At 36.9% G+C, this 27,946-nt stretch overlaps 6 protein-coding genes across 11 annotated transcripts in view; 1 reads left to right on the top strand and 5 right to left on the bottom strand.

The window, feature by feature from the left end:
* Positions 1-4,172, bottom strand: part of LOC111449124 (hydroxymethylglutaryl-CoA lyase, mitochondrial) — a 6,630-nt gene extending 2,458 nt beyond the window's left edge. The window contains exons 1-5 of one of the 4 annotated variants that reach the window (XM_023089002.1): positions 3,870-4,172; positions 1,382-1,574; positions 946-1,150; positions 550-729; positions 74-154 (exon numbers count right to left, since the gene is read on the bottom strand). In XM_023089002.1, coding sequence (XP_022944770.1) covers positions 74-154; positions 550-729; positions 946-1,150; positions 1,382-1,548 — 633 coding nt within the window. In that variant the 5' untranslated portion in view covers positions 1,549-1,574; positions 3,870-4,172. Of the gene's footprint in view, positions 1-73; positions 155-549; positions 730-945; positions 1,151-1,381; positions 1,575-3,679; positions 3,732-3,758; positions 3,784-3,869 lie in introns of those variants that run through there. The other 3 variants (XM_023089004.1, XM_023089003.1, XM_023089001.1) reach the window with 3 other exon arrangements.
* A 590-nt stretch (positions 4,173-4,762) lies between these two features.
* On the top strand, positions 4,763-9,170 carry LOC111448270 (protein N-lysine methyltransferase METTL21A). The gene is made up of 8 exons (XM_023087753.1): positions 4,763-5,078; positions 5,176-5,243; positions 6,235-6,354; positions 6,607-6,680; positions 6,784-6,841; positions 6,913-7,014; positions 7,860-7,971; positions 8,617-9,170. The coding sequence occupies exons 1-8, from the start codon at positions 5,014-5,016 to the stop codon at positions 8,735-8,737; spliced, it is 720 nt and encodes a 239-aa protein (XP_022943521.1). The 5' UTR covers positions 4,763-5,013; the 3' UTR covers positions 8,738-9,170.
* A 118-nt stretch (positions 9,171-9,288) lies between these two features.
* Positions 9,289-14,482, bottom strand: LOC111448269 (Holliday junction resolvase MOC1, chloroplastic). Its single transcript, XM_023087751.1, has 7 exons — positions 14,135-14,482; positions 12,519-12,953; positions 11,951-12,056; positions 11,493-11,545; positions 10,935-11,066; positions 9,935-10,007; positions 9,289-9,578 (listed from the first exon to the last, which is right to left on the bottom strand). The coding sequence occupies exons 2-7, from the start codon at positions 12,909-12,911 to the stop codon at positions 9,484-9,486; spliced, it is 852 nt and encodes a 283-aa protein (XP_022943519.1). The 5' UTR covers positions 12,912-12,953; positions 14,135-14,482; the 3' UTR covers positions 9,289-9,483.
* A 907-nt stretch (positions 14,483-15,389) lies between these two features.
* LOC111448268 (F-box protein At2g32560) lies at positions 15,390-19,617 on the bottom strand. Its single transcript, XM_023087750.1, has 5 exons — positions 17,839-19,617; positions 17,637-17,716; positions 17,347-17,525; positions 17,045-17,119; positions 15,390-15,914 (listed from the first exon to the last, which is right to left on the bottom strand). Exons 1-5 carry the CDS (start codon positions 18,502-18,504, stop codon positions 15,727-15,729), a joined length of 1,188 nt encoding a protein of 395 aa, XP_022943518.1. The 5' UTR covers positions 18,505-19,617; the 3' UTR covers positions 15,390-15,726.
* Positions 19,618-21,178: 1,561 nt separating this feature from the next.
* Positions 21,179-25,787, bottom strand: LOC111448266 (pre-rRNA-processing protein las1-like). Of its 2 annotated transcripts, XM_023087748.1 has the most exons (9): positions 25,451-25,787; positions 25,126-25,398; positions 24,517-24,608; positions 24,174-24,281; positions 23,984-24,090; positions 23,808-23,863; positions 23,227-23,401; positions 22,851-23,126; positions 21,179-22,088 (listed from the first exon to the last, which is right to left on the bottom strand). In XM_023087748.1, exons 2-9 carry the CDS (start codon positions 25,291-25,293, stop codon positions 21,289-21,291), a joined length of 1,782 nt encoding a protein of 593 aa, XP_022943516.1. In that variant the 5' UTR covers positions 25,294-25,398; positions 25,451-25,787; the 3' UTR covers positions 21,179-21,288. The 2 variants fall into 2 exon arrangements, with proteins under 2 accessions (XP_022943516.1, XP_022943515.1); XM_023087747.1 differs by having other exon boundaries at positions 25,126-25,787.
* A 443-nt stretch (positions 25,788-26,230) lies between these two features.
* LOC111448272 (dendritic arbor reduction protein 1) lies at positions 26,231-27,493 on the bottom strand. 2 transcript variants are annotated; one of them, XM_023087755.1, is made up of 3 exons: positions 27,366-27,493; positions 26,732-27,022; positions 26,231-26,536 (listed from the first exon to the last, which is right to left on the bottom strand). In XM_023087755.1, the coding sequence occupies exons 1-3, from the start codon at positions 27,381-27,383 to the stop codon at positions 26,489-26,491; spliced, it is 357 nt and encodes a 118-aa protein (XP_022943523.1). In that variant the 5' UTR covers positions 27,384-27,493; the 3' UTR covers positions 26,231-26,488. The 2 variants fall into 2 exon arrangements, with proteins under 2 accessions (XP_022943523.1, XP_022943522.1); XM_023087754.1 differs by having other exon boundaries at positions 26,231-26,539.
* Positions 27,494-27,946: the final 453 nt, after the last annotated feature.

A 27,946-nucleotide genomic window follows, 5' to 3' on the forward strand; every position in this document is an offset into this window, starting at 1 on the left:
TTTAAAAAAAAAAAAAAAAAAAAAAAAAAAAAAAAAAAAAAAAAAATCAACATTATTTTACAAGATGACCCACTTTCAAATTAGGAGTTAAAACTGGCAACCTAACACCTTCCAAATTACGAACGGCTTCCATCACTTCGGCTGCATCAGATAACTGGACAAAGGATAAAAAAAAATATATACTTTACGTAACTCACATATTGGAGCACCAGTGACATGAAGTATGGTAAAAATCTAAGAAATGAACTATGTTTTCATTTGATCAAACTATTGCGAGAAAAGGTTCAACTCCCACTCTAATCCTAATCAGATGATATCAGAATTTAGAAATCCTAAATGATGAGAAGTTTTAAAGAACTTATTTCAAATCCACAGCAACATTAGTTCGTCTTGTAGCAATCAAGCGATGTAAACAGTAAAGGCAAGACCACTAAAGTAGAAAGAAGACTGAGTATATACTTTAATGAACTCAAAAGAGATTCAAACGACTATTTTTAATATCATTTTAAAACTATGGCTAAAAAAGATAGGAACTTAAACCAAAAGTACCTGAGGCACCCGTGTAGGTGATACAAAACTGGTAGCCTCAACAACAGGCAATCCTGAAGATACTAGTCTATGGATCAATTCCACCTTCACAGATGTAGGTACCATACCCTTCTCATTTTGAAGCCCATCCCTTGGACCAACTTCTACTATCTTCACAAACTTTGGTATATCTTTCAAAAACTGCAAGCCCGTGTCCGAAATAAGTATGAAAAGGTCACATTCTAAAGAGAGATTCCATAGCCCACCAAATCATCTGATAAAAGTTTGCAAAACATCTAGAATATGATAGGTACGAGGTATAGCAAGAAAAGCAACTAGAAGGATATAGAAATGCATGGATGCGGGTAAAACAAAGAGAGTCGTTACAGATATCAGGTCTAATGAGTATCAAATCACCTTATTTGTAGTATGCTGTATGTTGTTGCTACTACTCTTAGTCTTGTATTCATGACCTGGAGAACAATGTGAATCACAAAAATTTCCAGACACTATTTTTTCCAGGCCTGCGCTCGATGTCCTCCTATTGACGGAGCCATTTTGGGATGTGTCTTTCCTATGTCTTCTCCACGGAAACGTCTCTCTAGCATCCTCATCATATTCCCTGAGGATGATATGTCATATTGGAGATAAGTGTGGCCGAGCGGATTGCAAAAATGACAATTTAGTAAGAAATAACTGAAAGAACAATGCGCCCAGATTGTTTGCAAGGTGGTCTTCTGTCATAGAACCATCCCATACCATCAAGAATCGCAGAACCAAAATGTGCAAAAGCAAGCTGAAAAAATTAAGAAAAGTTCGGTTTTCTTCCAAAAGACTTTAATATTCTGCTTACTTGCAAGTATTGGATGAGCTGCTTCTCCCCCCTTGAATCCAGCAGATACCCATTCCCATGTCATCTCCTATTGGTCGGCAGGCACCAGATGAAAATCTTTGTAGCCGGTCAATTGTGCTCATGCTTGGCAACTTGTCAAGACCAAGTGGCTCCTCCAAACTCGACATTGTGGAGGCAGAAGCAAAAACCAGAACTGAGTTTGAGAAATAAACCAACTAAGTTTCTGCCACGTCTAGAGTGATATAGCTATCTTACTTGCAGAAGAACAAATAACAGATGAAACCTTAATAATAGACTAGTTAAATCTATTTTTCTAATTGCTTCTATCAACTGGTGTGATATTATTTGATTGAAGAAGCAAGCAATTATTAAATTTATTCTTTTAGTCTCTCATATATATGTAAAGAAGATCAATATATAATGAAATTTCATACAATGGATGACCTATTCGTGCATTCACCACATGCCAATTAAGAAAGAGAGTCTCAACTTCCAATTGATAAATTTAGATGCAAATAGCTCTCCCAAGCAACAGGGCAGGGGCTCCAACATAAGATAATATGCACGTTTGTACTAAATCATCTGCAAATTGATGACAAGGGCTTTTGGGGTCTCTTAATCATACCAGCTTAGAGGTACCAAGTTCAAACCTTCGGGTGGGCTTAATACCAAAAACCCTTGATGTGAGATCTTACATCGGTTGAAGAGAAGAACGAAGCATTCTTTATAAGGGTTGGAACCCTCTTCCTAGCATATGCGTTTTAAAAACCTTGAGGGGAAGCCCAAACGGGAAAGCCTAAAGAGGACAATATCTGCTAGAGGTGGACTTGGGCTATTACCTTGATATCTTCAGGTCCAGGCTCTGGGGCGGTCACAGGTACCTCAAGGTGAGCAAAGCTCAAACTCCCAGTTATCCAAAAAATTCATTGATCTTACTCGTCATAGTTAAAACAACTTCTAGTAATTTTGTATCTACACCGTTTAAATACACCATCACCACATTAAATAAAACAGATAATGAGAAGCTACAAATTCTGTAATGAGCTTTATTTTTCTAATAGAAGTCCAAAAATTCCTCTTTCATAGTTCTTCCATTGCACGTCAATATTAAATTCTTAAATGCACAATCCTCCAATACTAATCTCAAGGTTGCACTGAACAAACACCTCTCATTCACAAATATACCAATCAAGACAAGCAACTATTCCCTAGATGTTTTGTACACTGAGCTCACTCAAGAATGGAATGGCAAGAGCGCACTGATCTTGCATGTAACTGATAAAGAAATATTCTTCTTGCCATCAAAAAATCTCCAATGCATACATGTCCACCACATGTATATATAGATTCCATCTTCCAATGTAAGTGTGAGATCCCACGTTGGTTGGGGAGGAGAATGAAGCATTTTTTATAAGGGTGTGGCAACCTCTCCCTAATAGACGCATTTTAAGAACCTTGAGAGGAAACCCAAAAGAGAAAGCCTAAAGAGAACAATATCAGCTAACGGAGGACTTAGACTGTTACAATTGGTATCAGAGCCAGACATGGGGCAATGTGCCAGCGAGGAGGCTGGGCCCCGAAAGAGGGTGGACACGAGACGATGTGCCAGCTAGGACGCTGGGCCGTGAAGGGGGGTGGATTGGGGGGTCCCACATGGATTGGAGAAGGGAAAGAGTGTCAATGAGGACACTAGGCCCCAAAGGGGATGGATCCCACATCGGTTGGGGAGGGGAACGAAGCATTCTTTATAAGGGTGTGAAAACTTCTCCCTATCGGACGTATTTTAAAAACCTTGAGGGGAAGCCCGAAAGGAAAAGGACGTATTTTAAAAACCTTGAGGGGAAGCCCGAAAGGAAAAGCCCAAAGAGGACAATATCTACTAGCGTTGTTACATTAAGCAAATGACACCATATGTTTTCTTGAAATACACCTTTACAAGGACATCTCACGACTTCCCCATATAAGGAAAGTTAAGTTTCATTGGCCCCCTACAAATCAAAGATTAAAAGGGAGGTTTCAACAATCCATCCACAAGTTCTAACATTGTGTGTAAAATTCAGCACAGCATCAAGGAGATGGCATATGATAGAAAACTGAGGGCTCAAAGTAAGTAATAGGAGAACTATATCCAATTTAACAACTGAATTTCAACAATCTTCCGTAACAAGCATGTTCAAAAAAACTAATAGAAGCGATCGCAATTCAGGATTAGAGAAAACTCGCAGGCGATGATCATAACCCATTTTTTCAAAAGAGAAAAACTAAATTACAAAATCAAGCCAACTCCTTCACACGAACCAATTAGCGTACAGATTGTATAATTTATGAACACCATAGAAACAGCGAATGGTAACAATATCAATGACTTCTATAATACCTACACTTTTTGGACAGCCAAACACGAGCAACAGAAATTCCAGAAAAAAATTCCAAAAAACCTAAACAAAAAAAGGCAAAAAGGAAAGAGGAGAGAAGAAAAGAATCGAACCTAAAGCGGGAAATCAGGAAAGGAACACTTCAGCGCGGTAGAGATGATGAAATGGTAACCGATGCGATGAAATTGAAGAGCAACAAACCGCGTTGCGAACAAAAATGAAATTGAAATTTGCCTGTGTTTGTTGGGTTGGTGGACGTCGTAAATGCGGAAATTTGCATATATTTTCTCTCTCTTTTCCATCGCAGAATTTAGGTCAGTATCAATAAATTGTGGTTTCTTCTGTTCTGGGGAAGGAGAGGTGGTAGGTTGTTGTCAGTTGGAAGTTGGTCACTTCTTCATTCTCTTAAGCTTCCTCTCTTCGAAAAAAAAAATTCATTTCCATATCAATATTAATTATATCTTTCGATTTCGATCTTTACCTTACGTGTCTCGTATTACATTAATATTAAAAAAGAGAGTAAGTTGTGATACCGACAATACAGCAACCCTCAAATAGTTCCAAGTTCAGGAACGTGACATTTCACATCTACTCTTTAAGGCATATGGAATGGCGTGGTTATATCATTTTTCATCATGTCTGGCTCAATAAACAATGTGATGGATATTGTCAGTTTTTTTCTTTACTATGGAGAGAGTCTAGTCATACACCGACTAGTATATCGCACCATACGGTGATTGACTTTGATACCATTTGTAACGGCTCGAATCCACCACAAACGGATATTGTTCATCTTAGCCCGTTGTGTATCGTCGTCAGTCTCACGGTTTTAAAATGCATCTACTAGGGAGAGGTTTCCACACCCTTATGAAAAATGTTATGTTCCTGCTACGACCCTAAGTGCAATTTGACAACTGAATTATTCACGGAAGACCATAAACTATCAAGTATTAGGGTTTGTGATCTTGTTGGGCATATACAATTAGGTAAAACTATAATACCAATCCTGTTGAAAAAAACGATGAAAGCATGCATCATTACTACGAGTTCATATAAAAAAATTTCAACAAAATATCATTTGAAGTAAATTAATTTTGATAAAGTTCGTAGTTTCGAAGTCGGCGAGCAATTTGCCAGCTTTTTCTCTCATTCAAGCCAGGCGGACCATTTTGTGTGCGCGCGCTTGAGCTTTAACCCAACTCCAGACCTGCAGCGCGGAGTGTCTGAGTGTCGAAGCTTTTGCAGAGGTAGCGATAGATGGAAAGAGAAGAGGAAGAAGAGGACATCGTTTGTTTAGATGCCTCATTCTTTATGAACAATGAGTAATTCTCTCTTTATCAATGCCGTTTCCTTTTTCTTTTTTTTTTTTGTTGTTTCTTTCTGCCAGAATCTTATGGTGTCTGGTATACGAATATGCAGCTATCAGCTCACCACGTTTGCATTCGGATCCCATGAGATTGAACTCCTCTGTCTTCAGTCTGCTTCTAGTGAGTTTGCCTTTTCAACTTCTGCGATTTGAGGAGTATGTTCCATTTTACATGATTGCATCGTTAAAATACTATTTACCAGTATTGTCTCGGATTACTGGAGGATTTTCGACATTGTTTCCTTTTGGATTCACTTCCCTGTACATTGCCATACCTTGTTAGTTTCGATGTCAAATGAAACGATGTGCGTAATTTGCTTTATGCCAATCCGATAAGTTTAGGGATGTTGTTATTCGCTCCTGAATTTGGATGATATTAACAAACATTAATTGAAGGAAGCTATAAAGTAATTGTTGGCACCAAGATGCCAATTTGTGCTCGCAAATGCACCAGACTACGATCGTCTAAGAGTGATCAATGTTATTAGCTCGGTTTTTCTGTAAGTTTTAAGGTTTAGACTTATTCAAATGATAAAATTGATCGATATTACAATAAAAATAACGAACCTGTGAAAGTTAATATTGGATATTTGAAAATTCAGGTGTTAATAGACTTGAATTTCAGGCTTATATTAGGTATTTGAAATATTTTTTAAAATTCTGGTGAGTTTCTCGTTGGAGTTGCCTTGCTAAGGCTTTCTGTATCCACTCTCTCTGTTTGTTAATGCTAATTGGCGAATACTTAGTAATTTTCTTAGACTGGGGTTAGGAGGAATCTTTCTGTCACATGTATTGCTTGGATAATAGAATCCCCATTGTGATTTTTGTCGATGATGTTAATTTGATTCATTTCTTATTTGCTAAAATGTGACCTCAAATGTCTCTGATGAGTTTAAATGATACGTTTCTTGAATTTCTCTGTGTATCTCAACCTTGTAAAGATTTGATGTTTCAACCTTCTAAAAATTTGAGGTTAGAATCAATATATTCATGATATATTAATGTTTAATTTATTTTCATTGAGATAATCCTGTTCTTTTTTCCCTCAATATGAGCACATCAAGTTACATGATTCCCTGGAAATGTTGCTGAACTAACAATTCTTGAAACAGCTGATTTTGATTTAACGGGGCAATTAGTGTGGCCTGGTGCCTTGCTGATGAACAATTATCTTTCCAAACATGCTCACCTGCTTCAAGGATGTTCTATCATTGAATTAGGATCTGGTGTGGGTATGTATACTTTGACTGAATTTGATTTCTTCCCCTTGTGACTTCTATAGCAGAGATACTTTGCGTAGTTTGCGCATGTAAATCATAGATTGAGATGTTTAATATGGTTATACTTACTGGATAGACTTATCAAGTGGAAGGCAGAAAGAGAATAGACTTATCCAATAGAAGTTTTTGCATTATGTCGCTATGTTCCATATAATGCCCAATGATGAAATTCTGCTATGATATGGGCAATTGTTTTAAATACAGGTATCACTGGAATACTTTGCAGCAAATTTTGCCACAACGTGGTGTTGACAGACCATAACGAGGAAGTTCTAAAGGTGAGGTCACTAAACTAATCTGAATAAACTAAAAATATGTATATACCAAGTGGTTGTTCTCTATTTATTGTTTCATGACCTCGTTTATATTATTATATCACAGATCCTGAAGCAAAATATACAGCTTCATGCATCTCCTGAATCGTTCGGAAATTCTGCTGGTGAGAGAAACAAGATGGAAAATAAGTTATTTGTTTGGATGTGCTGATATGATATTTACGATTCTATGCAGGACTAGTGGCTGAGAAGCTTGAATGGGGAAATTCTGATCAGATAACCCAAGTTATAGACAAGTATTCTGGTGGATTTGATCTAATTCTTGGTGCTGATATCTATATCCTGACTCTTTCTTCTTCGTTTTGCTCAAGAAATGTTAAAATGACAAAATCAGTTTTGGTGTTGAACAGCAGAGATATGGAATGAGCCTAAGGTTTTAAAACTCACCAAAAATTCCTCCTTTTGCTAATTGGTAAAATATAGAATGTGACGGTATAATCTTCTCCTAGGTGGTAGAAATACTGATATGATATGATATTATGATTGATTCATCCTCATTTTTTTCCTCTTTATATGATTGGTTATTCTTAGGAACATATGTTATACCTTGACCAAATGTTCTATCACTTAATCAGACTTCTTATGTAAGTCACGAGTTCGGGTCTATTCAGTATATTGGTATTTAATACTTCACATTTCAAATCCATATATTAGCTAATGCCTGCGGCTGCCACATTAGGTCGATAATTGGTTTGGCACATAGGGGTAGAAAGTCTTTGAAAGGCAGGATTGTTTGTTTTCTTTTCCTTTGTTTTCTTCTTCTTCTATTTTAACATTTTAATAAATTTTTAATCCTTTTACTTAAGGTAGCTTTTCTTTCTTTCATTTTCTATTTTTTGTATTAAAGATTTTATCAGGGTTGAGAATTTCCATGCAGATATATAATGGCAGGAGAAAGGCGAGCAAAACTCTAGCTGCTTGGTTTCAATCATTTTCTTTTACCCTGTCTCTAATTCATACCTTCTACCAAATAGAAAGAATATCAGAATAAAGCAGCATTAGCTTTGTTCCTCCCACGGTTTTAGGCAAGAATGAAACCACGAGCATGTAAATATGTTTGTATAGCTTGTATTTACAGGAAATGTTGCATTTTCATCTATGAAGAACCTTAACAGTTATTAAGCTTTCAACAATCAAGTGTACCCTTGCTTTTCGAAACAGCAGAACGGCTCCTCCAAGTAAGAGGAAGAGGAAAATGCAAATTCATTCTAGCATACGTATCCCGAGCTAAGATGTGAGTAACTCTTTGGCTTTGTACTATTATTTTGTTTCCAGCTTCTCAAGAAACCTCTCTAATCGTACTTTGTTGATAAGGGTAGACATAGGAATGTTCCATTCCTTAACCACTATACTGATTAGTCACTCTGCATCTATACATAGATGGGCTGCTTTGTGATAAAGACCACAATATGAATTGATATTGGATTTCCAAAAGGTTCTGAGAAGTTTTAGCAAGGACCACTGGCTTATTGCTGCCAATTGAAAATTGTGCATTGAATGTCAGTGTTCAAAGTAGACATCTAAATTTAGCTTCAGCTTCATACTTCTTTCCTTCCGCAGTCCAGTTCCTCTACCCTGCCCGCCCCCATCTTTTGTATTTTTTTTTTTTTCATCTACCTGGTTTTAAGCATCTAGCATCAGACATGATGTGCAAAACATACACACACAGAACAACACCATTTGATGATCACTTGTTATTTTCGTCACTTGGCAGTTTCACACTTTTTTTTTTTTTTCCTGAACCACGCAATTGTGGTGTTCTTTAGATTACTACCTCAAGCAATGTTCTTTAGTGATATAGTCGATAAGAGGAGACTACCACCACAAATGCACAAATGTCTTATTTACTAAAAGTTGTTTTCATTCATTTCCTTTGTAGCATGGATGCACTGATACTCGATGAAGCTTCTCGGCACGGGATGCAGATGACTGAAGTAGCTGGAACTCGATCTGTGGTTGGAAATCTTCAAGGAGTCATCTACGAGATCACACTTAAATAGAAGAAGCTTTGGCGCACCAGGAAGATTTTTGACTGGCAAAAAACCATTTTGGAAGAGATGGCATATGGCCTAAAATTATTAGACTTGTTCTGTTTGTCTTTTTACTTCGAGGCTGGATGGCGAAACTTTTATGAAAGATATCAGCCAATGAGGAGTTGAAGGTAAATTTGCTGTTAACTACAATTCATTGTCAAAATTTACCCTCGAGTTCAGTAGATCTCCGCATTCTTCTCCGAGCTTTTGGTTTCTGCATAAGTTATGAGATGCTCCCACGGGCCAGTTTTCTTCTGACGCATGTCAATGTCAAAACCTTAGCCAATCTAGTTTTACTTATATATTTCTCCCTTCTCACTGTTCTAAAATTTAAAAAGATACAATGTGTTTGTCAACTTCCTTACTTTGGGTTAAATTTCAAGTTTTGACTCCTCATGTTTGTTTAAAAATGTCATTGATTTTTCAACTTTAGTTTTGTATATATTGATCTATTAGAGGTAGAATTGAATTAAAACAATAAATGGACATATTCTAAACTTTTGAGGCAAAATTTATAATTTTTTCTTTTAATTTGAAGTGATAAAGAGGGAGTATGCATTTAATGTATAATCATGTTTTGTTTACTACTACAAGGCTCATTTCTAACTTAGCAAGGATAGTTGCCTGAGCCAAAATAATCTAAAGCAAAGAACCTCATCATAAACTTGAACCTGAATTCAATGGACGAAGAAAGCCAGAACCAGCTGCCATTTCTAAGACACTACCGACTCCTCCAAAACGGACGGTGTTTCCACATTCAAGTTCAAGCCTTTTCCATAAGCAGCAATGAGTAAAGCCTCAGCCCTCCCTGCCAATACGACAAAATCATAAGGTCAAGACCAAGATCATAGAGCTTTCTTCTGCCAGGCGAAAATATTCAAGGGGTTCATGAAAGAATAATTTTCATCATATCACCCCCAAACTCTGTTTTTCCTGGTACACGACACGTAATGAAATGACCGTGCAAATGTTGGGTTTTGATCACGGATTTTAGCTCCTAGCAGCCACGAAATTTCAAAAAATAGAAGTTTAAAAGGCCAAGACTTCCATATTTAAATTGCCGAAGATGTGTATGATTCGTGAAGTATGATATTCAAGTTCTTGTTCAAATATAAACGTATGAAGTATTGACACGTGCAGAAAACAGAATACGTAGTAAAATACCATGATCTTTTTTCCTCTTCAGAAGGGGGCTTAGAGTTGGAAATAATGTGGATGCAACCCTCCGGCTATCATCCTACCAAATCAATATAAAAAATAAAATTAGTCTGGGAAAGAATACTTTTGGATAATAAAATATACAATCAAGCATACAATCGCAGAAAGCAGGAGCTGCAAAATAATATAATCGACTTTTAGCACTTGCTAGGAGAACACCGGAACTAATTCAGTAATTCTTGAAACCAACGTCAGTAAATAATTTCAAGGTGCAAAATACATAAAATGTAGCAAGTACTAAACAAAAGGCTTCTTCGTTACTGCCAAATACAGTCAAGTAATATAGCATACAGTTAAAATTAACTAATTAAAGAAATTAAAGCATAGAGTTCAAGTCGGTCTCCTTTTAACTTCAGTATTGATTCATCGACTTCTATGACAATTCATTCCAGGAAAAATTGGGATACTAAAAGAGGTTACAATTTTAAATGAACAAGGCATGTTCTGTAACAGTGTGAAGCATTATGGTAGAAGTGGTAAGAGTATAATTCTTCACATATCAACAAAAGCCAAGTTTTGAAACTAAACAGAAATGTAACCATTATTGAGATAAATGGCTGCTCTGTTTTCAATTTTGGAGAGAATCAGTTGCCCGTCAGCTATTTCTGTCCTATATGCGATGTAACTTCCTTATTTTTTTTATACGAAAGTTGAATAGCACATAAGAGACGACCTTTGTCCTTATTCAGTATGAAACATAGGATGATTGCCAAAAAACATACAAGTGTAAAATCATTAAATTAAAACAGAATTTAACCTAACATTATATAGTCTGCAAATAACTTTTTAATACTGGTAAAGACACGCTGAAAACTAAAATATTGATTATAAGTAAATGGCTTCTTTGTTTGCCCTTCATTTTTATTGTTGAAAATTGTGAAGTGTTTGATCTATATATGAATGAAACAGCTCGCTAGACTAATGTCGGTAATTTGGCTGAACTGACCTTAGAAGTATCCTTTCCTGAGAGTTGAAATTTGTTTTTCCACGCAAGAGATGGCACAGGAACAACTGAAAAACCCAGCCCAACTAATACGCCAATCCACAATCCATAACCGAATCCTCCACTCCACCACCCCTTTAAAGCAAAAATATAAAATAAAAACAAAATTTATTAAAAGATGGAAATCGAAACAATAGAAGAAGGGTAGGATCATGTACCCAACAAAACAAAATCTATGGATTTTAGCTCAACCAGTCCTCCAAATTATGTCATGGAAGCTCAAAAAGAAATAGAGAAAATAGCCAGCCACACACACTCAAGGTAACTCCTCTGCATTATCCATAAATATTCTCCAGGTTCCTCTCCTTCCAAATATGCCAGACCACTTACCAGTCTGGATGTTTGATTATAACAATTAAGACTCATGATATGAAAATAGAAAAGAATGATTATTCAAGAAAACAAATGAAGAAAAAAAAGTGTCGATTTTAACAAGGATTGCATCTTCTTAGCACAAGATCTAGGTTCTACAGAGTCCTCCAACTAAAATCATTCGCATACCTGTTTTCCATCCTGTGGAAATGGGGTTGACTGCTCCAGATATGCAGTAGTACCTAAAGTAAGGGATCACCAACACATTAAAAGCAGAACCACTCGAATGATTAAATGAAGAAAATATAACTACGCATCAAAATGAGGAGACCCTACAAGCAAAGGGAAGAAGAGAAAAAGGATATTGTTAAGTTTTCCTACTAAACCAGCGTAAAAAAAAAACATGTGAAGTTAAAGAGTCTCGGGTGAAGAAGCTCAATTTGTTAAGTCTGCACTTCCTTTTGTATAAGAAACTCTAAAAGGACACATCCAATTTCTCTGCATAAATTATTTCGGCTATAAGAAGCCAACTATTCTTTTTGTTTTGATCAGAGGCATCCTACCCAGAAACATGAATGATTGAGAATCAAATAAACACTCGATTCTAGTACAATCAAAGGCAATAACCTACAGATATATAATCGTACCAATGGGAGCATTAAAGCTGTGAAGAAGTTGGACAATTGACTTAGCATCTAACCGTTTCCGTCTCTTTCCACCAACTAGTACTTGCAGGTGAGGAGAATCGTATACCTAAAGAATTGAAGAACATAAGAAATTACAATAAATAAAACTAATTGAAAAAAAAAAATTGTACCGACCTCTAGAGAGAGTAAATATGGTCATCAAAAGAGAAATGCATGGGGACATCTGTGAAACCATTACCCCTCAACAGGCCAGTGGATCACAAAGAGAAATGTTTCCTTTCTTTTTTGTCCAAGAAAATTATGGATACGCTTTCTTTCTTTTTTTTTTTGTTTTTTTTTTTTTTTGTTTGCTCTTATCTGCATACTGTTGTTCATTTCTCAATCATTATGGCTGAAGCAGCTAAGAATATATAACCAATTGCCGAATATGAACGAAGCAACAACGATAGCTGAGAAGTCCACATAAGAATAAACACATATCATTTGAATCCCTAAACTTAAAACAGATTTGAGGAATGTGTAAAACAAAAACCTAAAGTAACATATACGAGATAACGAAAACAATTACCTGAGCCGAAGAAATCGATTCGTCGGTTCTCAAGAGTGCCACAGCACCAGAAACGTCGGGGTCGACGCCAATAACACAGTCTGAAGTCGCATTTTGGTCTCCTGGTCTACCATTGGCGGAGTAATCGTGACCTAGAGGAAAAGGACACGATAGAGAAGCCAACCAGTTGTCCTTGAGTTGAGTGTGGGCGATCTTCAATTTAACTCCGCCGCTGCTTTCTTTCCGGACCGAAGAAGAAGGTCTCGTAGGGATTCCTGAAGAACGAACTGACGAAGAAGAAGTACAGAGAAATCTGAAGCGATGAAGTTCGGATTTGAGCTTGGAAGAGAGGGAGATCATGAAACAGTGGGACTGAGCTTGCAATGGATGCGCGTTCAACGGAAGAGATTCCATCAATTCAACATCTCCCACGAGGAAACAGATATGTATTTTTACCTTAAAAAAAAAAAAAATTCAGCTTCTAATATGGATAATTCGTAAAGCTCCCGCGTTCTTCCTCAAATTTTATATTTATACCCAATTTTTTATATAAATTTATTTTGACATTCATCATTATATCAACTTTTCTTAATACAAATAATATATGGTTAAAAAAAATAGTTTTTTTTTATAGTTTTATTCAATTATTTATAATTACAAAATTTAAAATGGATCAATCTATATTTATATTTTACAATATTATTGACAATTGAAGGTTGAATTTCCTGTTTATTCCTCTATTTCTTGCCCTATTGTGTTTTACATTGTTTTAATAATATAAAATAAAAGTTAATTATAAATTTAAATTATTAACACTAAATAAATGGCTTAAGCTTGCAAATTTTTTCTTTACACCTCATATAGTTATACTCTGTTATTTGTTCTCATCTATAATCTTGAAAATATGAAAAAAAATAATAATAATAAAGAAAATAAATGCTTTAGTTCTAGAAGAGGAAAAATAGAATAATTAGTAAATTTTTAAAACTAAATATTCATATTCTAAATGACAATGGAATGTTCAACTAAATTAGAATTTGATTGCAAACATCAGAATTTTCAAGAGTTTTAAGGACTGATGGAATGTTTAATGTTCACATTTTTTGATGATCGGACAACAATGTTAGGGCCAATTGTTTGCAACAAAGGCCATCGTCATTCGGCAAATAATATGATGAAAATGCAGAGAATCCGGATGATTTTACAAGATACGGAACAGAGAAATTCTTGTCTAAACATTAGCTTCCAAGAAGAAAACTCAATTTCTTTAGAAACATGACAACTTCATCCATCAATTCAGGAGAAATTCCTCTACACTCAATCTCTCCTCTAAGCTACTCATTCTCCTTTATAATGCTTCGCTTCGAAAACTAATGTTTTCTGTCAAATGAAAACCACAATCGATTTTTCAACCAAAGTCACGAAAATGAAGATGAAGAACATGGAGTTTTACAGTGCGCCATCCAGTCCGAAGCGCTACAAATCTCCGTTTGGACATTCTCGTCCAAACTCTACCATAGATGAGTTTGAATTCGAAACTAGCTCCCGTTTCAATCTTAACGACGTCGATTTCGATCTAGAGGATCGGCCAGAGCAACAAAGCAAGAAACGAGTGCAAATCGAAGATGCATCCTTACCTGCAATGGCGTTTGCCGATGAACTATTTTCAGACGGGAAGGTCCTTCCTCTTCCTCCTCGACTCAAGATTCCACCGCCTCATGAACGCCTCAACGAACATCGCAGCGGCAAAAGCTCCACCACATCGTCGCCTCGATCACCGGTCGCGGCGCTCAAAATCAAATTTGTTCATCAGAATTTGTGGAACGATGATTTTGATCCTTTCTTGGTAGCCTTACAGAACGTGAAGAAAGACGGAACGGGGAAAACGCAAGAAAACAGTAATGGGCCCAAATCGGCCCATTCACCATTTCCACGAATGCCGAACAACTCAACAGAACAAATTATGGGCCTCCAGTTACCCCATCGGCAGCCCAATTTGAAAAATGGACCAGTAGAAAACCCAAAACTGTTCATTGAACCCAAAGGATTGGCATTTGCAAGAGCAGTTGTGAATATGGACCGGGAAACCGGGAGCCGGTTCAACAGGTTCATAATGTCGGGGCCCATTTTGAAGTCGACCGGAAATCGCAGAAATGGCAACCGGTTTTGTACATGGAAGAGAAACAAGCTTAGCAAACTTCTATCCTTATTTGCAAAACTCGGTCTCAAGTCCGCGAGATCCGCCACATGAGAACTTCTCTACCCTCAAGCTTATATGGTTTGATATATATATATATATGTATATATTTATTGCCAAAAGATTGTTTGGTATAACAAATATTAGTTAAGTTAATTTTAGAGTTTCCATTTAGTTCATTAATATTACATGTTTACTCAAATTTTGTGTTTTTTCATTTATTTCATAGATTTCAAAATTTACATTTACCAAATTTCATTTATGCTTGTAATTTTTAATGAATTTTAGTGGTTATTGAAAATCTATTTAATTCTTTGAAATTAATTAATAAAAATTCTTACAATAACCATTAATGAAATTTTAATCTTAACTAAAAAAAATATTTCATTCCAAATATTTTTTTAGTTAAGGAATTAAATATATTATTTTTTTCGTTTGTGTTCAATAAGAAACGAACTTGTACTAAAAACAAAAAAGAGGGGTCGAGAATTCTTCCGAAGCAAATAAATAATACAAAAAAAAAAAAAACTCTTTGATTATAGTATTTATAAGATTAATTTTCAAAAATCAAATAATTACAAAACGGGATTAATTTCTATTACGATGAATAATCGTTTTTTCTTTATTTGAAAGAAAGGCATATGATGCCCTAAAAGCTACAGCTCTTGAAATTTGTCTCGCGACAACAACGGAAAGGAAGAAAGGGACGCTCAACTACCCAACATTGTATTATAAAATCATGAGTTCTCTTGTGTGTGTGTTGAACATGAATGTAGGCATGAGAGGGAGGCAATTTTAGAAGGACCACAAATCGCATTGAAGCGACGAGAGATTCCCACCAAAAAAGAAGGAACAAAATAACATTTAAAGCAATAGATTAGCTCAACAATGTGGGAAGGAGAGTAGACAGCTATGCTCTTCACATCAATGAATCCATACAGATTCCCTTTTATCTTCTTCTGCTGTCATCACTTTTCGTATCCTGAACAACGCAAAACAATTGGTTTATACAAAGGGAAGAAGAAGGATCTACTACTCCAAGATGTCTGTAGGCCAAAGTTGCTTCCACATCAAAATTTCTTCATCGAACCGAAGCTTTCTGATTCCTCCGTAGAACCCGTCAATCTCGTTGCCTTCCTCTCGATGTTCTTTTCGGTTTATACTTGCGAGTCTCCATCTCGAACCCGGGTTGTACTGATTGAACTCTAATACCACAGTGTCTATTGACAAAATTTACGTATAAACAACCACTTTTAGTCATCATTAATACGTAAGAGTGTCAACTTAGTATAACTCAATTTGTTAAAGCATTATATTCTTAACCAAAAGGGTAGAGGTTTGAATCTCAAATCCACGTGTTCGAGCTTGACATGTCTTGTAAGTACTGGAGAATGTTCTTTTGCTTCTATCTATTATTACTCGTAGAAGAGACTGGGTCATTCATAGCATTACTATACAAGACATCACCGACTCAAAAGACTTAAAGACTTAGGGAAACGTTCAATTACGTCAGAGTGGTTGGCCTATAAACGTTCCACTAAGACAATTCAATTGATGAGTGGTTGGACATAAGAATTCCACCCAGACTAAGCTATGAATATGTTGGTAGAAATAATAACATACTGACAATAATGTCTAGGGGACCAATCAAATAGCACAAAAAGTTTGGTCCACATTTAAAAAATGAGATGCTTTTTGATAGGGTGCTGAAATGGCAACCCAGACAAACTGGCTCTGCCCATGCCACATTCGTTTCATCCACACTTTAAGTAATGCCTAATCTTTTAAAGAACGTTTGGGTAATTTTCTACAAATGTAAAGGTTCAGATAACAATTAACTCTTAAGTCTAATTTACTCATAATTATCCTCCCCGGATTGAACTCGGGTTTCCCTATCTCTTTGATTGAGGTTCTAAATAGGTAGGTGTTTGCTTGTTTCTTTAAGTTAAGGGAAGATTAATGAGACTGAACTATTTCTTTCACTCGGTTTTATTGCCTCATCAATTTCTTCTTTTTTGAAAGGTTAAGTAGGAATGATTAATGAGACTGAACAGGAAGGAAAGGCTCAACCGAAAACCTTCCTTGAACCGATATTCCCTTACCTAAACCTATTTACCTAACATTGTAATGCACCTCTTTGTCCTCTGTTTCTTATCACCAAAAGTTGGTTGTTTGTATTCTTTTTTGGCTATGTCCCCTCTTTTTGTGGATCTTTTATGCTTTATTCTTCCATTTAATTGGTTTATATTTGGAGCTGAATCTCATAATCAAGATTTCAGAACACACACACACCAAGGAACAATCCAAAATAAATGCTTAAATTAAAAGTGCCGAATAAAACTAAACTCACCACTGTAATGACATCTGCAGTGAATATTATTCCCATCACATGTTTCCAAGTGACCTACAACTCCGTACCACCAACCTGCAATGTACATGCCATATTTTACAACCCCTTAAATTAACTAACGACTCAAACAAAGCTACAAAAGGTTACAACAGTTCTATTAAGGAGTGAAGGCTTCTTGATATGATTACTTTTCTTTTAAGTATATTAATACGAAACAAAGTTCTTTTATAAGGAGTCAGAACAGGTAGAAATTCTATAAGATAATTCCAAAGCTGAAAATAGATCCAGGCTCAAGAACAAACCATAAGGGAAATCTTTGTTCTTTCTCCACTGTATCTCAATATGGTCACCAGGGAATAATTCGTTCAGACAGTCGGAGACATGAAGATTGTGCGGAGGAGTATCGATGGGTGGTGCTCTAAGCCTCTCCCATTCCACCCCGTTTTCTAGTGCGATTGCTCGCCTACCATGTGGAGGATACCTGTAACAAACAGTCCATTTACTACTACTGTAATGAGACTAAGTAAAAGAAAGACAGTAACAGCACGATAATTGCGCGATCGAGTTAGACAAGGGCAGTTCGCTTAATCACCTCGCTTGGAAGGTGTCCGAACGGGGATCATAGCAAAGCTCTGCATCATAACAAGACAACATGAAACCAACATGGCCATTCTGCATAATTGAATATGTAGATCAGGAAGAGCTAAAAACTTAATGATGAGAAGGGGTGAAATCTGAATACATAAAAAAGAAGTTAGTTAACAAATTGAAGTATATGATAACTAGTTGTTTACCTCACGGTTATAGACCTGCGCCGGGAACCAGAATTTGCCAGTTTCAAGAGCAAGATACCAAGCCATGATAGAATCAACCGGTATAGAATTACGTGGCGTGTTCTTGTCATGAACCTTTGATCTAATCCATGAAAGAGACCAACCAAAGGAAAAAAGTCTAATTAAGCTCCTTTGATTGTTTTGCTTAAGGTTACCCGCACCCGCTCTAGAAGCAAGATGCCATTGCCACTCTCTGTAAGCAGCTTGACCAATAACTTTACCCCATTTTCTTTTCATGTGCTTCTCCCAAAGATGGTCACTTATGCATCTCTCTCTCAATGATCTACAAACACCCGCCATATTGCAAAGAGCATCAGGTGGAAGACTCTCTAGAATGCATTCTAAAGCCAATTCCGGCAAGTCCAACACGGACATCGCATCACTTTCCTCAACATTCTCTACTTTCGAAAGATGCTTCTTTTTAAAGGATATATTGGATGGAATACTAGATATATAAGTACAAAAACTATTCTTGATCACCTTGTAGATGGGAAGGAACGATAATTCTTTCCCTAGCCAATGGGACAAGAACCTCATCTCACCTGCCCATGATGGGAGAGGTTTGAGAAGGAGGGACCTTAAAAAGAAAATGAAGGAAATACATGTGAGGAAGAAACAAAGAAGCATCACAAAAGAGGTATTTATCAAATAAAAGACAGTGGAAAAGATCAATGGAAGAACCAACTGTGGGAAGAACACAATGGTTAACAAGGGGAAAAGGTAAGCTTAGTATGGGAGCCTGAGGCACATTTCAGATGAGGGTTCTAATCCGATCAAATAAGCCCACCAACCCCAAAGGTGGGCCTCCTCGCCAAACTCTAACAGAGCAAACTAGAGGTGCCTTTAGCCACCTCACAAGACAAACTCTGGTGTTGAAACTTCGGCTTAACTTACAGCTTCCTCAGCTTCTCAATCTTTCTTCCTTTAAAGCATTCAAACGTAGAAAACGCCCAAACCCAGCTGTTATTCAAATAAAAATCAGGGGAGGAGAGTTAAATAGGTTGTATTGGATGAACCCACGAATGAAGCTTGTCGATTAAGTGGGGCAGTCTCAAATCAATTGTGGTTTTCTGACACCTGGAACCCCAAGAGGGGGAAAATTAAGGATAATAAAGCTAAAGAGTCTAGATGCAATGACCCATATCTCCAAAATCTCTGATTTCGTTTCTTAAAAAAGATTTAAACCAAAAGAATGAGGTGGGCAAACAAACAGATCGGGGCTGTTGGGTTAGAACAGAAGCCACAGATGGGTGCACCCAACAACTTAGAACTGTAAGAAATGTAGAAATTACACGCGAGACAAGGACACTGAGATCTTGAACTAATGGCAACAAAGAAGAAGAGGTAAAAAGAGATGGATTTGAGGATATGATGATAATGATGATGAAAGTGATGAAGAATTTGGGGTCCTTTATTCTCACCTCAAAACGAAGTCGTCTTCCTCATCAAAAGACCATCAAATCCTTCACCACCACTCACAGAGCTGTCAATCCCCCTCAATCCCTCTCTTGAGCAAATAATCAAACAGGTTGTGTGCAAGACCAAAGGAGAAAGGCAAGTATTTAATGGGCGTTCGAGGCTCGAAGAAGGAGGAGATTTTTGGAGGGTATTAATGTGTGGATACAATCAAACGAAGTAATAAACCTTAAAAACTCAATAATTAAAACCCATCTCTCTCATTCTTCATCGCTCTCTTTCCAAGATTCCCTCTCTTCCTTACAAGTTGGAGCAAGATCCGTTTAACCAGAAAAAATTTCCGATTCCGTGATATTATTACTGGCAGGTTTGGGCTTTGTTCCCCTACGTTCAGTATCTCCATCGTTACACCAATTACATGTAGACACGTCACACGAGGTTAAAACAGATCACCAGCGTTAGCCTTTTGGATTTGTGGGCCAAGTCAACTAAGTTATTAATATATATTTTTTTTAATAAAAGCCCGTTCCATATATAATTATCGATTTCAAAATTAGCATAATTAAGCCCTGATTAGCTATAAGTTAAAATTTTAATCCACTAAAAAAATAATTATTTAAATTTTAAATATTGCACAAACTTAAAAGTTAGATTCATTTTAAAATGGTAAGAATTTGTAATTTTACCTTATTATAAAATTTAAAATTTATGTATGTACATAAATAAAAAAAATTCAAATTCAGAGATAAAAGCTAATATTTTAATGTCTGAAAATAATAATTATTTAGGTGCATTATTGGTTATTTGCACGTGCAGATTTGGTTCTGTATTTTTATTCGTGCAATTGGATTGTAATTAGCTCAAATGTCTTATCAAGTCACATAATATAATTAAATGATGTCACATACGTAACGGATTGAAATTACCAAATTAGCCTCAAACAGTCTGCTCAAATTTTCAATTGTTGGACTTTGCTTTGCCTTTGAAAAAATAGAAAGAAAAAAAAGCTGAAATTTTGATTATAAGATTCAATCTCTCGTCTTCTTCCAAAAACGTCTAATCAAAATATATCATATAATCTTCAAAAATTAAGCACGTGTAAATTAAAATATTTAATTTTATTTAACATTAATTAATAATGGATATAACAATTTAATTTATTTCAAGTTACTATTCGACACAATTTTTTAAATTCCAAAATTTTAATGAAAATTCTTTTTAGTAACTAAAATATATTCAATTAGATAGAATATTTTATTCCATAAGTTTTTTTTTTTTTATTTTTTTTCCATTTACTTAATTTATAGAGATCTTTTTTTTTTTTTCCTTTTTTAAGTCGATTCATGGTAAAATAATAATAATAATTTTATATGTGAAATAATTGGAAACTAAAATATAATTGGAAAATAAATAAATGAATATAAGGAAAGTTGTAAAATAAAAATAAAATAAAGTGGGGATTTAAATATGGTGGTCTCCCTTTTGGCCACTTCATATTATGTCTCTTCTCCCACGTTTTAAACATTACATTATATTTGTTAAAAAAAAAAAACATTACATTATATTTGCGGTTACCCAATTTCACACGCAACCCCATAAAAGAAAACCGCCAATAATTTAATAAATCTAAATCTAATATGATATATCTATATATAATCCATCACACGCAACCCAATAAAAGAAATCCACCTAATAATAGAAATACTAATAGGTTGAACAGCAAATGACATGGAGGAAGAAATTGGGCCTGGCCCAATTGGTGCATCTCTAGACTCCATTTTGGGCCTAAAATTTGGTGCTGGGCCGAAATAGATCCACGAAATGGGCCTTTCTGGTCCAACAAAGCTCCCATTTCCCCAAATAATTATAATATTATATAATATAAATATGAATGAGACTCGAAATAACTTACTGGGCATAACTATATGAAAGTAGATATCCTACAAGCTTTCACATCAGAGATGACAGCAAAAATCTAAGCAACTGTGAAAGAATTTAAATTAATATCCTAACCGCAGACTGAATGGCAGATAATTCTTGTTCCCCAACTTTCTTCCATATCCCACCAATCAACAAACGCCCTTTAACATCTTCAGCTGACTCAACATCATCTGTTTCCTTCATTTTCTTGACAGTACAGCTATCAAGATGCTGAATATCAGAACTGGCTTCCCTCTTGTGGCAACAGTTGGTGATTTCACAGTTCTCTTTGCTTCTCAGCTCTTCCGAACCTGGTTTGTTCTCGGAATCGAGGTCAAGAACAGGGAGCCGACCTGAACAGCCAATCGAACGAGGCAACATACCAATGGGACATGGAGTCCACGAACTTACCACAGTCCATCTGCTGGAACTTCCAACATTACCATCTACTGGGTTCGTCGCCAAGTTGTTCTTTCTTTTGTGGAGTTTAATGATCTCGAGTTTCCGACTTGCTTCGCGGAGCGACTCGGCCTGGTTGAAACTGTTTTCAGACGTGGTTTGGTTGGGATTTTCTTCGTCCAGTAAATGTGAAACTGGTTGATTGAGAAATGGTAGTTTCTTCAGTTTCTTCACTAGAGAGCTGTTATCCAACAAGTGTGCAAGATCAGTGGCTGAATCCATAAGCCGCTTGTTGTAAGGAGCTGATACCACGAGGCATTTACGTAGCAACTCCATAAGAATACCTTCTGGAGTGTGTTTTCCAGAGAAAACTTCTTTGCACTTAAGTTTGTCAACGAGCCATGCAAACATAGAGGACAGATGTGCTACTTGACAGCTATCCATTTTGTGGGCTGAGGACATGGAGTACTGATTTTCTGAAAGAACGGGAAAAAGGAAATAAGAAAACCATGCTCACACGTAGAGAGAACCATTCACAGAGAGTGAACCCGTTACGTATCGCCATCAGCCACATGGTTTTAAAACGCATCTACCAGAGAGAGGTTTCCACACCCTTATAAGGAATGTTTAATTCCCCTCTCCAACCGATGTGAGATCTCACAATCCAACCCCCCTCGAGAGCCTAGCGTCCTCGCTGGTACACTGCCCCGTGTCTGGCTCTGATACCATTTGTAACAGCCCAAGCCACCGCTAATAGATATTGTCCACTTTGGCCCGTTACAATTTTTAAAATGCATCTACCAGGAAAAGGTTTCCACACCCTTATAAGGAATGTTTCATTCCCCTCTCAAACTGATGTGGGATCTCACAATCCACTCCCTTTGGGGGCCCAGCGTCCTCGCTAACACACCACCCGGTGGCTGACCTTGATACCATTTGTAACAACTCAAGCCCACCGCTAGTAGATATTGTCCACTTTTACCCGCTACGTATCGCCGGCAACCTCACGGTTTTAAAATGTTGGGAGAGGTTTCCACACCCTTATAAAAAATGGTTCGTTCTCCTCTCCAACCTTTGGGAGATCTCACAAAAAATATACAAATCAGGCATACGTATAATGGCCCAAAAGCTAACTCCTAGAGGTAATGGTAAAACGGTAACTAGCCAAGTATATGCCACAGCCTCATCATAAAGCTCGGAAAATCTAAAAGGATTAGACGGTTGATATTTATTCCTACCATATTCCAAGGCTTCTTGAGTCTTGATCTTCTCTAGAACTGCCTGCAGCAGATCTAAAAGCAATTCCGGCTCCTTATTTGAGATCTTAGCAATCGTAAGCTTCCATCCATCCAATACAGGGCTGCTGGATTTCTTGGATTTTTTGGGAAACGCCAAGTCCGATGACGTCATTGCCTTTAACAAGAATCCCAACAATACAGATACAAATTCTGAAGAGAATGTGGAATATAACTGAATAAGAACCTTCAGTGTCTCGGCAGCCTTTGTCTTCAAACCTGAAAAGGTACTGTTAGTATTTCATTTACTCAGCTAAGTCTAAAGATTCAAAGATAACAATGAATGAACAAAATCGGAAGGGAGAGATTAAACGCATACGTTTTGGCTTAACCAGAGCAGATTCAAGTTGAGGATTTTGCTTCACTTTTAAATTGAAAGCCAAATGACGAAGTTTGGATTTGATTTCCTTTCGAATGGTAGTGCTTATATCACCTTGAAATGGAATAGCTCTCTCCTGAGGTCCCCAATAATAAGATTTCAACCAACAAAGCGCCTGGAATCACCAAACCATCAAGAAGGTTTCACTTAAAAATACTTCTACGGGGAAGTCATATCGGTTGGGGAGGAGAACGAAGCATTATTTATAAGGGTGTGAAAATCTCTCCCTAACAAACACATTTTAAAAACCTTGAAGGAAAGCCCGAAAGGGAAAACTCAAAGAGGAAAATATATGTTGGCGGTGGGCTTGGGTTGTTGCAAATGGTATTAGAGCTAGACACTGGGCGATGTGCTAGCGAAGAGGCTGAATCCTAAAGGGGGTGGACACGAGGCGGTGTGCCAGCAAGGACACTAGGCCTCAAAAGGGGGTGGATTGTGAGATCCCACGTCGGTAATAGAGTTGAAAATCATCGAATGGTAATACAACAAGAACGTTGAGGGTTCATACTTCATAGTCATACCTTGGTTGAGGCACACCGAACCACCTGAAGAGATGGAAGTTCGCGATGAGAGCCCTCTACAACCATTGCCAAGAGAAACATGAAAATATTAAAACATTAAAACAAAGAAAAAAAAAAGATCATAAAACTGGAAAAGGAAAATGATAGCGTACAAAATGATGTTTGATATTACTCACCATGACGAATATCAATCAGCATACGAGGTAAACCAATAGCATCAGCTGCCACAGCAATTGAAACCTCTGTTTTCTTACGTGTCTTCTCAACAACACCATTTACAAGCCTTCAAAATCAAGAATACAGTGCGTTCCTTGTAACAAATTAAGAAAGTTTTGCCTCGTACTTTACCATAAAAAAAAAAATTACCTCATAATGGCCATACAATATAACATGGCTAGTGCTTCCTCTGAAAGTGAAACATTATTTAATTGTTCCTCTGTACCACGAACTGAAGCATCCACCGATTGGTTCTTTCTGCGATGAATGAATAAAAGAAAATAACGAACATTAAAAAAAAAACACCACAGAATCTTGGTTACAAAAGTAATTGTTCTTAAAAACATGGTAGTGTTAATTTCTTTTGTAACATGGTTTGGAAGTTGAGAACATGACATTAAAGAACTAAAGAACATAGCTCGAGCTGGAAACGATATGGTACAGCGAATAATAGCATGAAATGAGTAGGCAAGAAGTGGGAATCGAAGCATACATGAAGTAGGGATCTTTTTGTTGGATTTCGATAATTGATGCTGTAACTTCAACCACAACTGGAAGACATCCTCTGCTTCTCCATGTTGATATCTGAATTCAAAACCACAAGAGAATATGAGAGATACATTTATAAACTTTGATTATATTGATTGATTGTCGCCGTGGACATAAGAGAATTTCTTTGAGTTTTTTTGTTTATTTCTGTTGTGATAGGTGTGTGAGTGTAATTGATCTTGCTTTAGATACAACAATTGGTATCAAAACTTTTTTAGTTGTGGCATTGTGAAAGACTTAACATCATCAACCACGAGTTGTGCTCACACTCACCATCAATTGTCGAAGAAATTTTTTTTAGTGTCAGCTCCATTGGAGAAAATTATTTCAAATAGCAAAGCCGATACTAAATCATGGCATGGATCAAGGATTTCAATCACTGCCTCTAGGCAAATACAAAATGTCTATATCTAAACAAGACCAACCTTTATATAGTCTTACTTGTGATATCAAATTTGATCCGCATAATAGAATTTAAAATTGCAGGTTTAAATGTAACTTCGAAAATTAGAATAGTGGAGAATAAACATGCGGCGGAGATAGGTACGCTTACTCTGCTCAGAGCGGCGGCAACGGAGTCTACAGAGTCGGAGAAGAGTGAGTGACTAACGAAAAGCCATTCGCTCCAAGTTGACCAGGGCACCAATTTGCGGCTGTAAGACGACGAATTCTCTTCTTCATTCTCCGCCGGCATTCCTTCCAATTCTAACAGTGACTCCATCGAAACCTACTCCTAAAGAACTTGGTATCTCCACACACAAGTATAGCTCACAGAACAATTGAGAGCAGGTGCAGTGAAACCATGTAACGACCTAGCTTCAACTACCTAGAGACGTTTGCTAATGAGATTCGAAAATCCTTGAGAATAATATTTTTACTCAACTTCGCCTTCAAATCTAAGTTCGATTAGTCCTCAGAAGAATTCCAAATGTGGAGCAGCTCGTGCTGCCGGTGCTGGAGAATGTTGCGCCGTCGTGCGCAGTGGGTCGCCGTCTGCGAGGGTGAAGAGGAGCAAACTGTCGTCGATCGTGTAGGTAAGGCGGCGATTGCTGGTCGGAGTTGCGCTGTTCACTGTGGGCGCCGGAGAGTAGCGTGGGTCTGTTGCTGGAGGATCGCCGAAGATGAAGGAGGAGGACTGGCGGCTGTATACGTGAGGCGAGAGAAGGAGAAGAGAAAAAGAGGGCGGGATGGAATTACTTTTTTATTTCTATTTTTATGGGTTTTTCATAATTAACCCAGAACCGACCCATTTAATTGAAGCCCATTTATGGTCCGCGCCCCATGATTGCAGCCACCCTCCGGGGATTCTTCACTGTTCGCCAAGACCCAAGACGACCAGCCATCAACTTCCTGTCGCCGTGTCATGTTTGAATCCATGTTACATGTGTGTTGAGTTCGTGTTCGTGCCCGTGTTATGTGTGTTGAGTTCAAGTTCATGTTAGTGCCCGTGTTGTGTGTGTGTGTTGAGTTCGTGTCCGTGTTCGTGTTGCATAGACATAGACTAGCCTACATTACATAAAGAAATGTTATACCTTAAAAAAGCTTTAATTATCATAGAAATAGACTGTGAAGACTGGTAGAACAAATGGTGGAAAGTTGAGATGTACAGAATATCAGAGATTGCAAGGGCTGTGTCCACCCTGTAGATCCAAAGCAACTTCGAAAAGGACAAAATATAATGTTATTGCATAGTGTATTCATCTGGTTCTCCATGAAGAAATGAATATATTACAAGGTTCCATGTTTTATAAGCTAAAGAACCTACACAAAATGACGCAGGGAGGGGGAAATTGACGCATTAATTTTCCATATGATGAACATGTCTCGCTACATTTACATGCCAGTAAATGAAGATCCCGAAAAACAGCATGATATCACTAAAACATAGCGAAGTTGATTGCCTTCTTTATCTCATATCAAGGCTTGATACAACAACTCATGCAGGACAGAATCTTCTTTTTCTTCTGCTGGATTACACAAACAAAAACGATTAGGAGACATACATTCAGCAGCTACTATGTTCTACACAAATGTTCTTCACCTTCTGTTCTTAATAACTACATTCAATTCTTGTTCAAATTAGGTCAATCGGATTTTGAGGTAAAAGTGGGAAAAGAACAGATCAAAGTGGACATAACTCAGCGATTAGAAGTGCTTACCCCGACAACAGCGCCACCCACTGGTAATTGACCATGATGCGGGTGGTGGCGTTGGTGGTGATGCTGCTGTCGGTGTTCGTGACGGTGGCGATGCTGGTGGTGGCGATCATGTTTATCCGCGATGGCCATTAACTCCTTTTCATTCCCTAGGCTGGCTCTTTTGAACTCAGTTAAATCGGTCTTTTGCTGTTTCTTATTAGCACGAGCTCGAGAAAATACAACGGAATAATTGCTTGCATCAGGCGTATTATTATCCCACCCCCCAAATTCTGGAACGGATTTCCACCTATTCTGTATAAACACACACACAGACACACACCAACCAAACTTTCAGTTTCATATTCAAATAGATTCATCATATTTCTCTTCCACATCTCACGATTTTTAGCGATCTTGATTGATTTGTATCCATTACGGTGATCTTTTGCTCAGGAATCAAGAATGAAATGCAACGATTCTCTTGAATTAGGACAATAAATTTTCGAAACAACGAAGGCCAAGATTCAACAAGATTCAACGAAAACCATAATCTAAACAACGATGAATCCGTTTTTTCAAAACAAAGGATGGAAATCGAAAGAAACTGATGTGATAATCTGAACTAAATGAATGGAAGAATGTATTATCGCATTACCTCCGTACGAGAATCCATACGGCCTGAAGAGGGGAGGATGGGGTGGGAGACTGCAGCACCGAATAGAAAGTAAATGCAAGAAATCTTCAAATAAAGAGTTTCCTTCTCCTTAAATATGTTTCACAACTTCAAAAATAGGGACTTCCAAATTGGACTAAAACCAATTCCTTTATCTAAGAAAAGATTTTTTTTTTTTAATTGTGTTTTTCCACTATTTATTAAAATCGATCTCTTCTTTATTTAGCGAGAAAAAAAAAAAGATCGTTATCCATTTATGGTAAAAAATTTAACGTGAAAATACATTCCTAAATATAGAGAATTTAAAGTTTAAGTAAGGGTAAATAGAGGGAAAAAAAGTAGGATAATTTAATAATAGAAATACCTTTAAATTTTATATTTTATCTATAAAAATATGATCAACTATATTTATAAAAAATTATTTGATGGACTATATTTAAAAAAAAATAAATAAACGGTAATTTTAGTCATTTATTTTACCACGAGGAAGGTAACAGGCTAGTTGGGCCAAGTTGAACCCGGCCCACTTATTTTGGACATCCATGGCCATACAAAATGATGGG

Source organism: Cucurbita moschata, unplaced genomic scaffold (genome assembly GCF_002738365.1).
Source record: "Cucurbita moschata cultivar Rifu unplaced genomic scaffold, Cmos_1.0 Cmo_Scf00010, whole genome shotgun sequence".
Classification (NCBI taxonomy): Eukaryota; Viridiplantae; Streptophyta; class Magnoliopsida; order Cucurbitales; family Cucurbitaceae; genus Cucurbita; species Cucurbita moschata.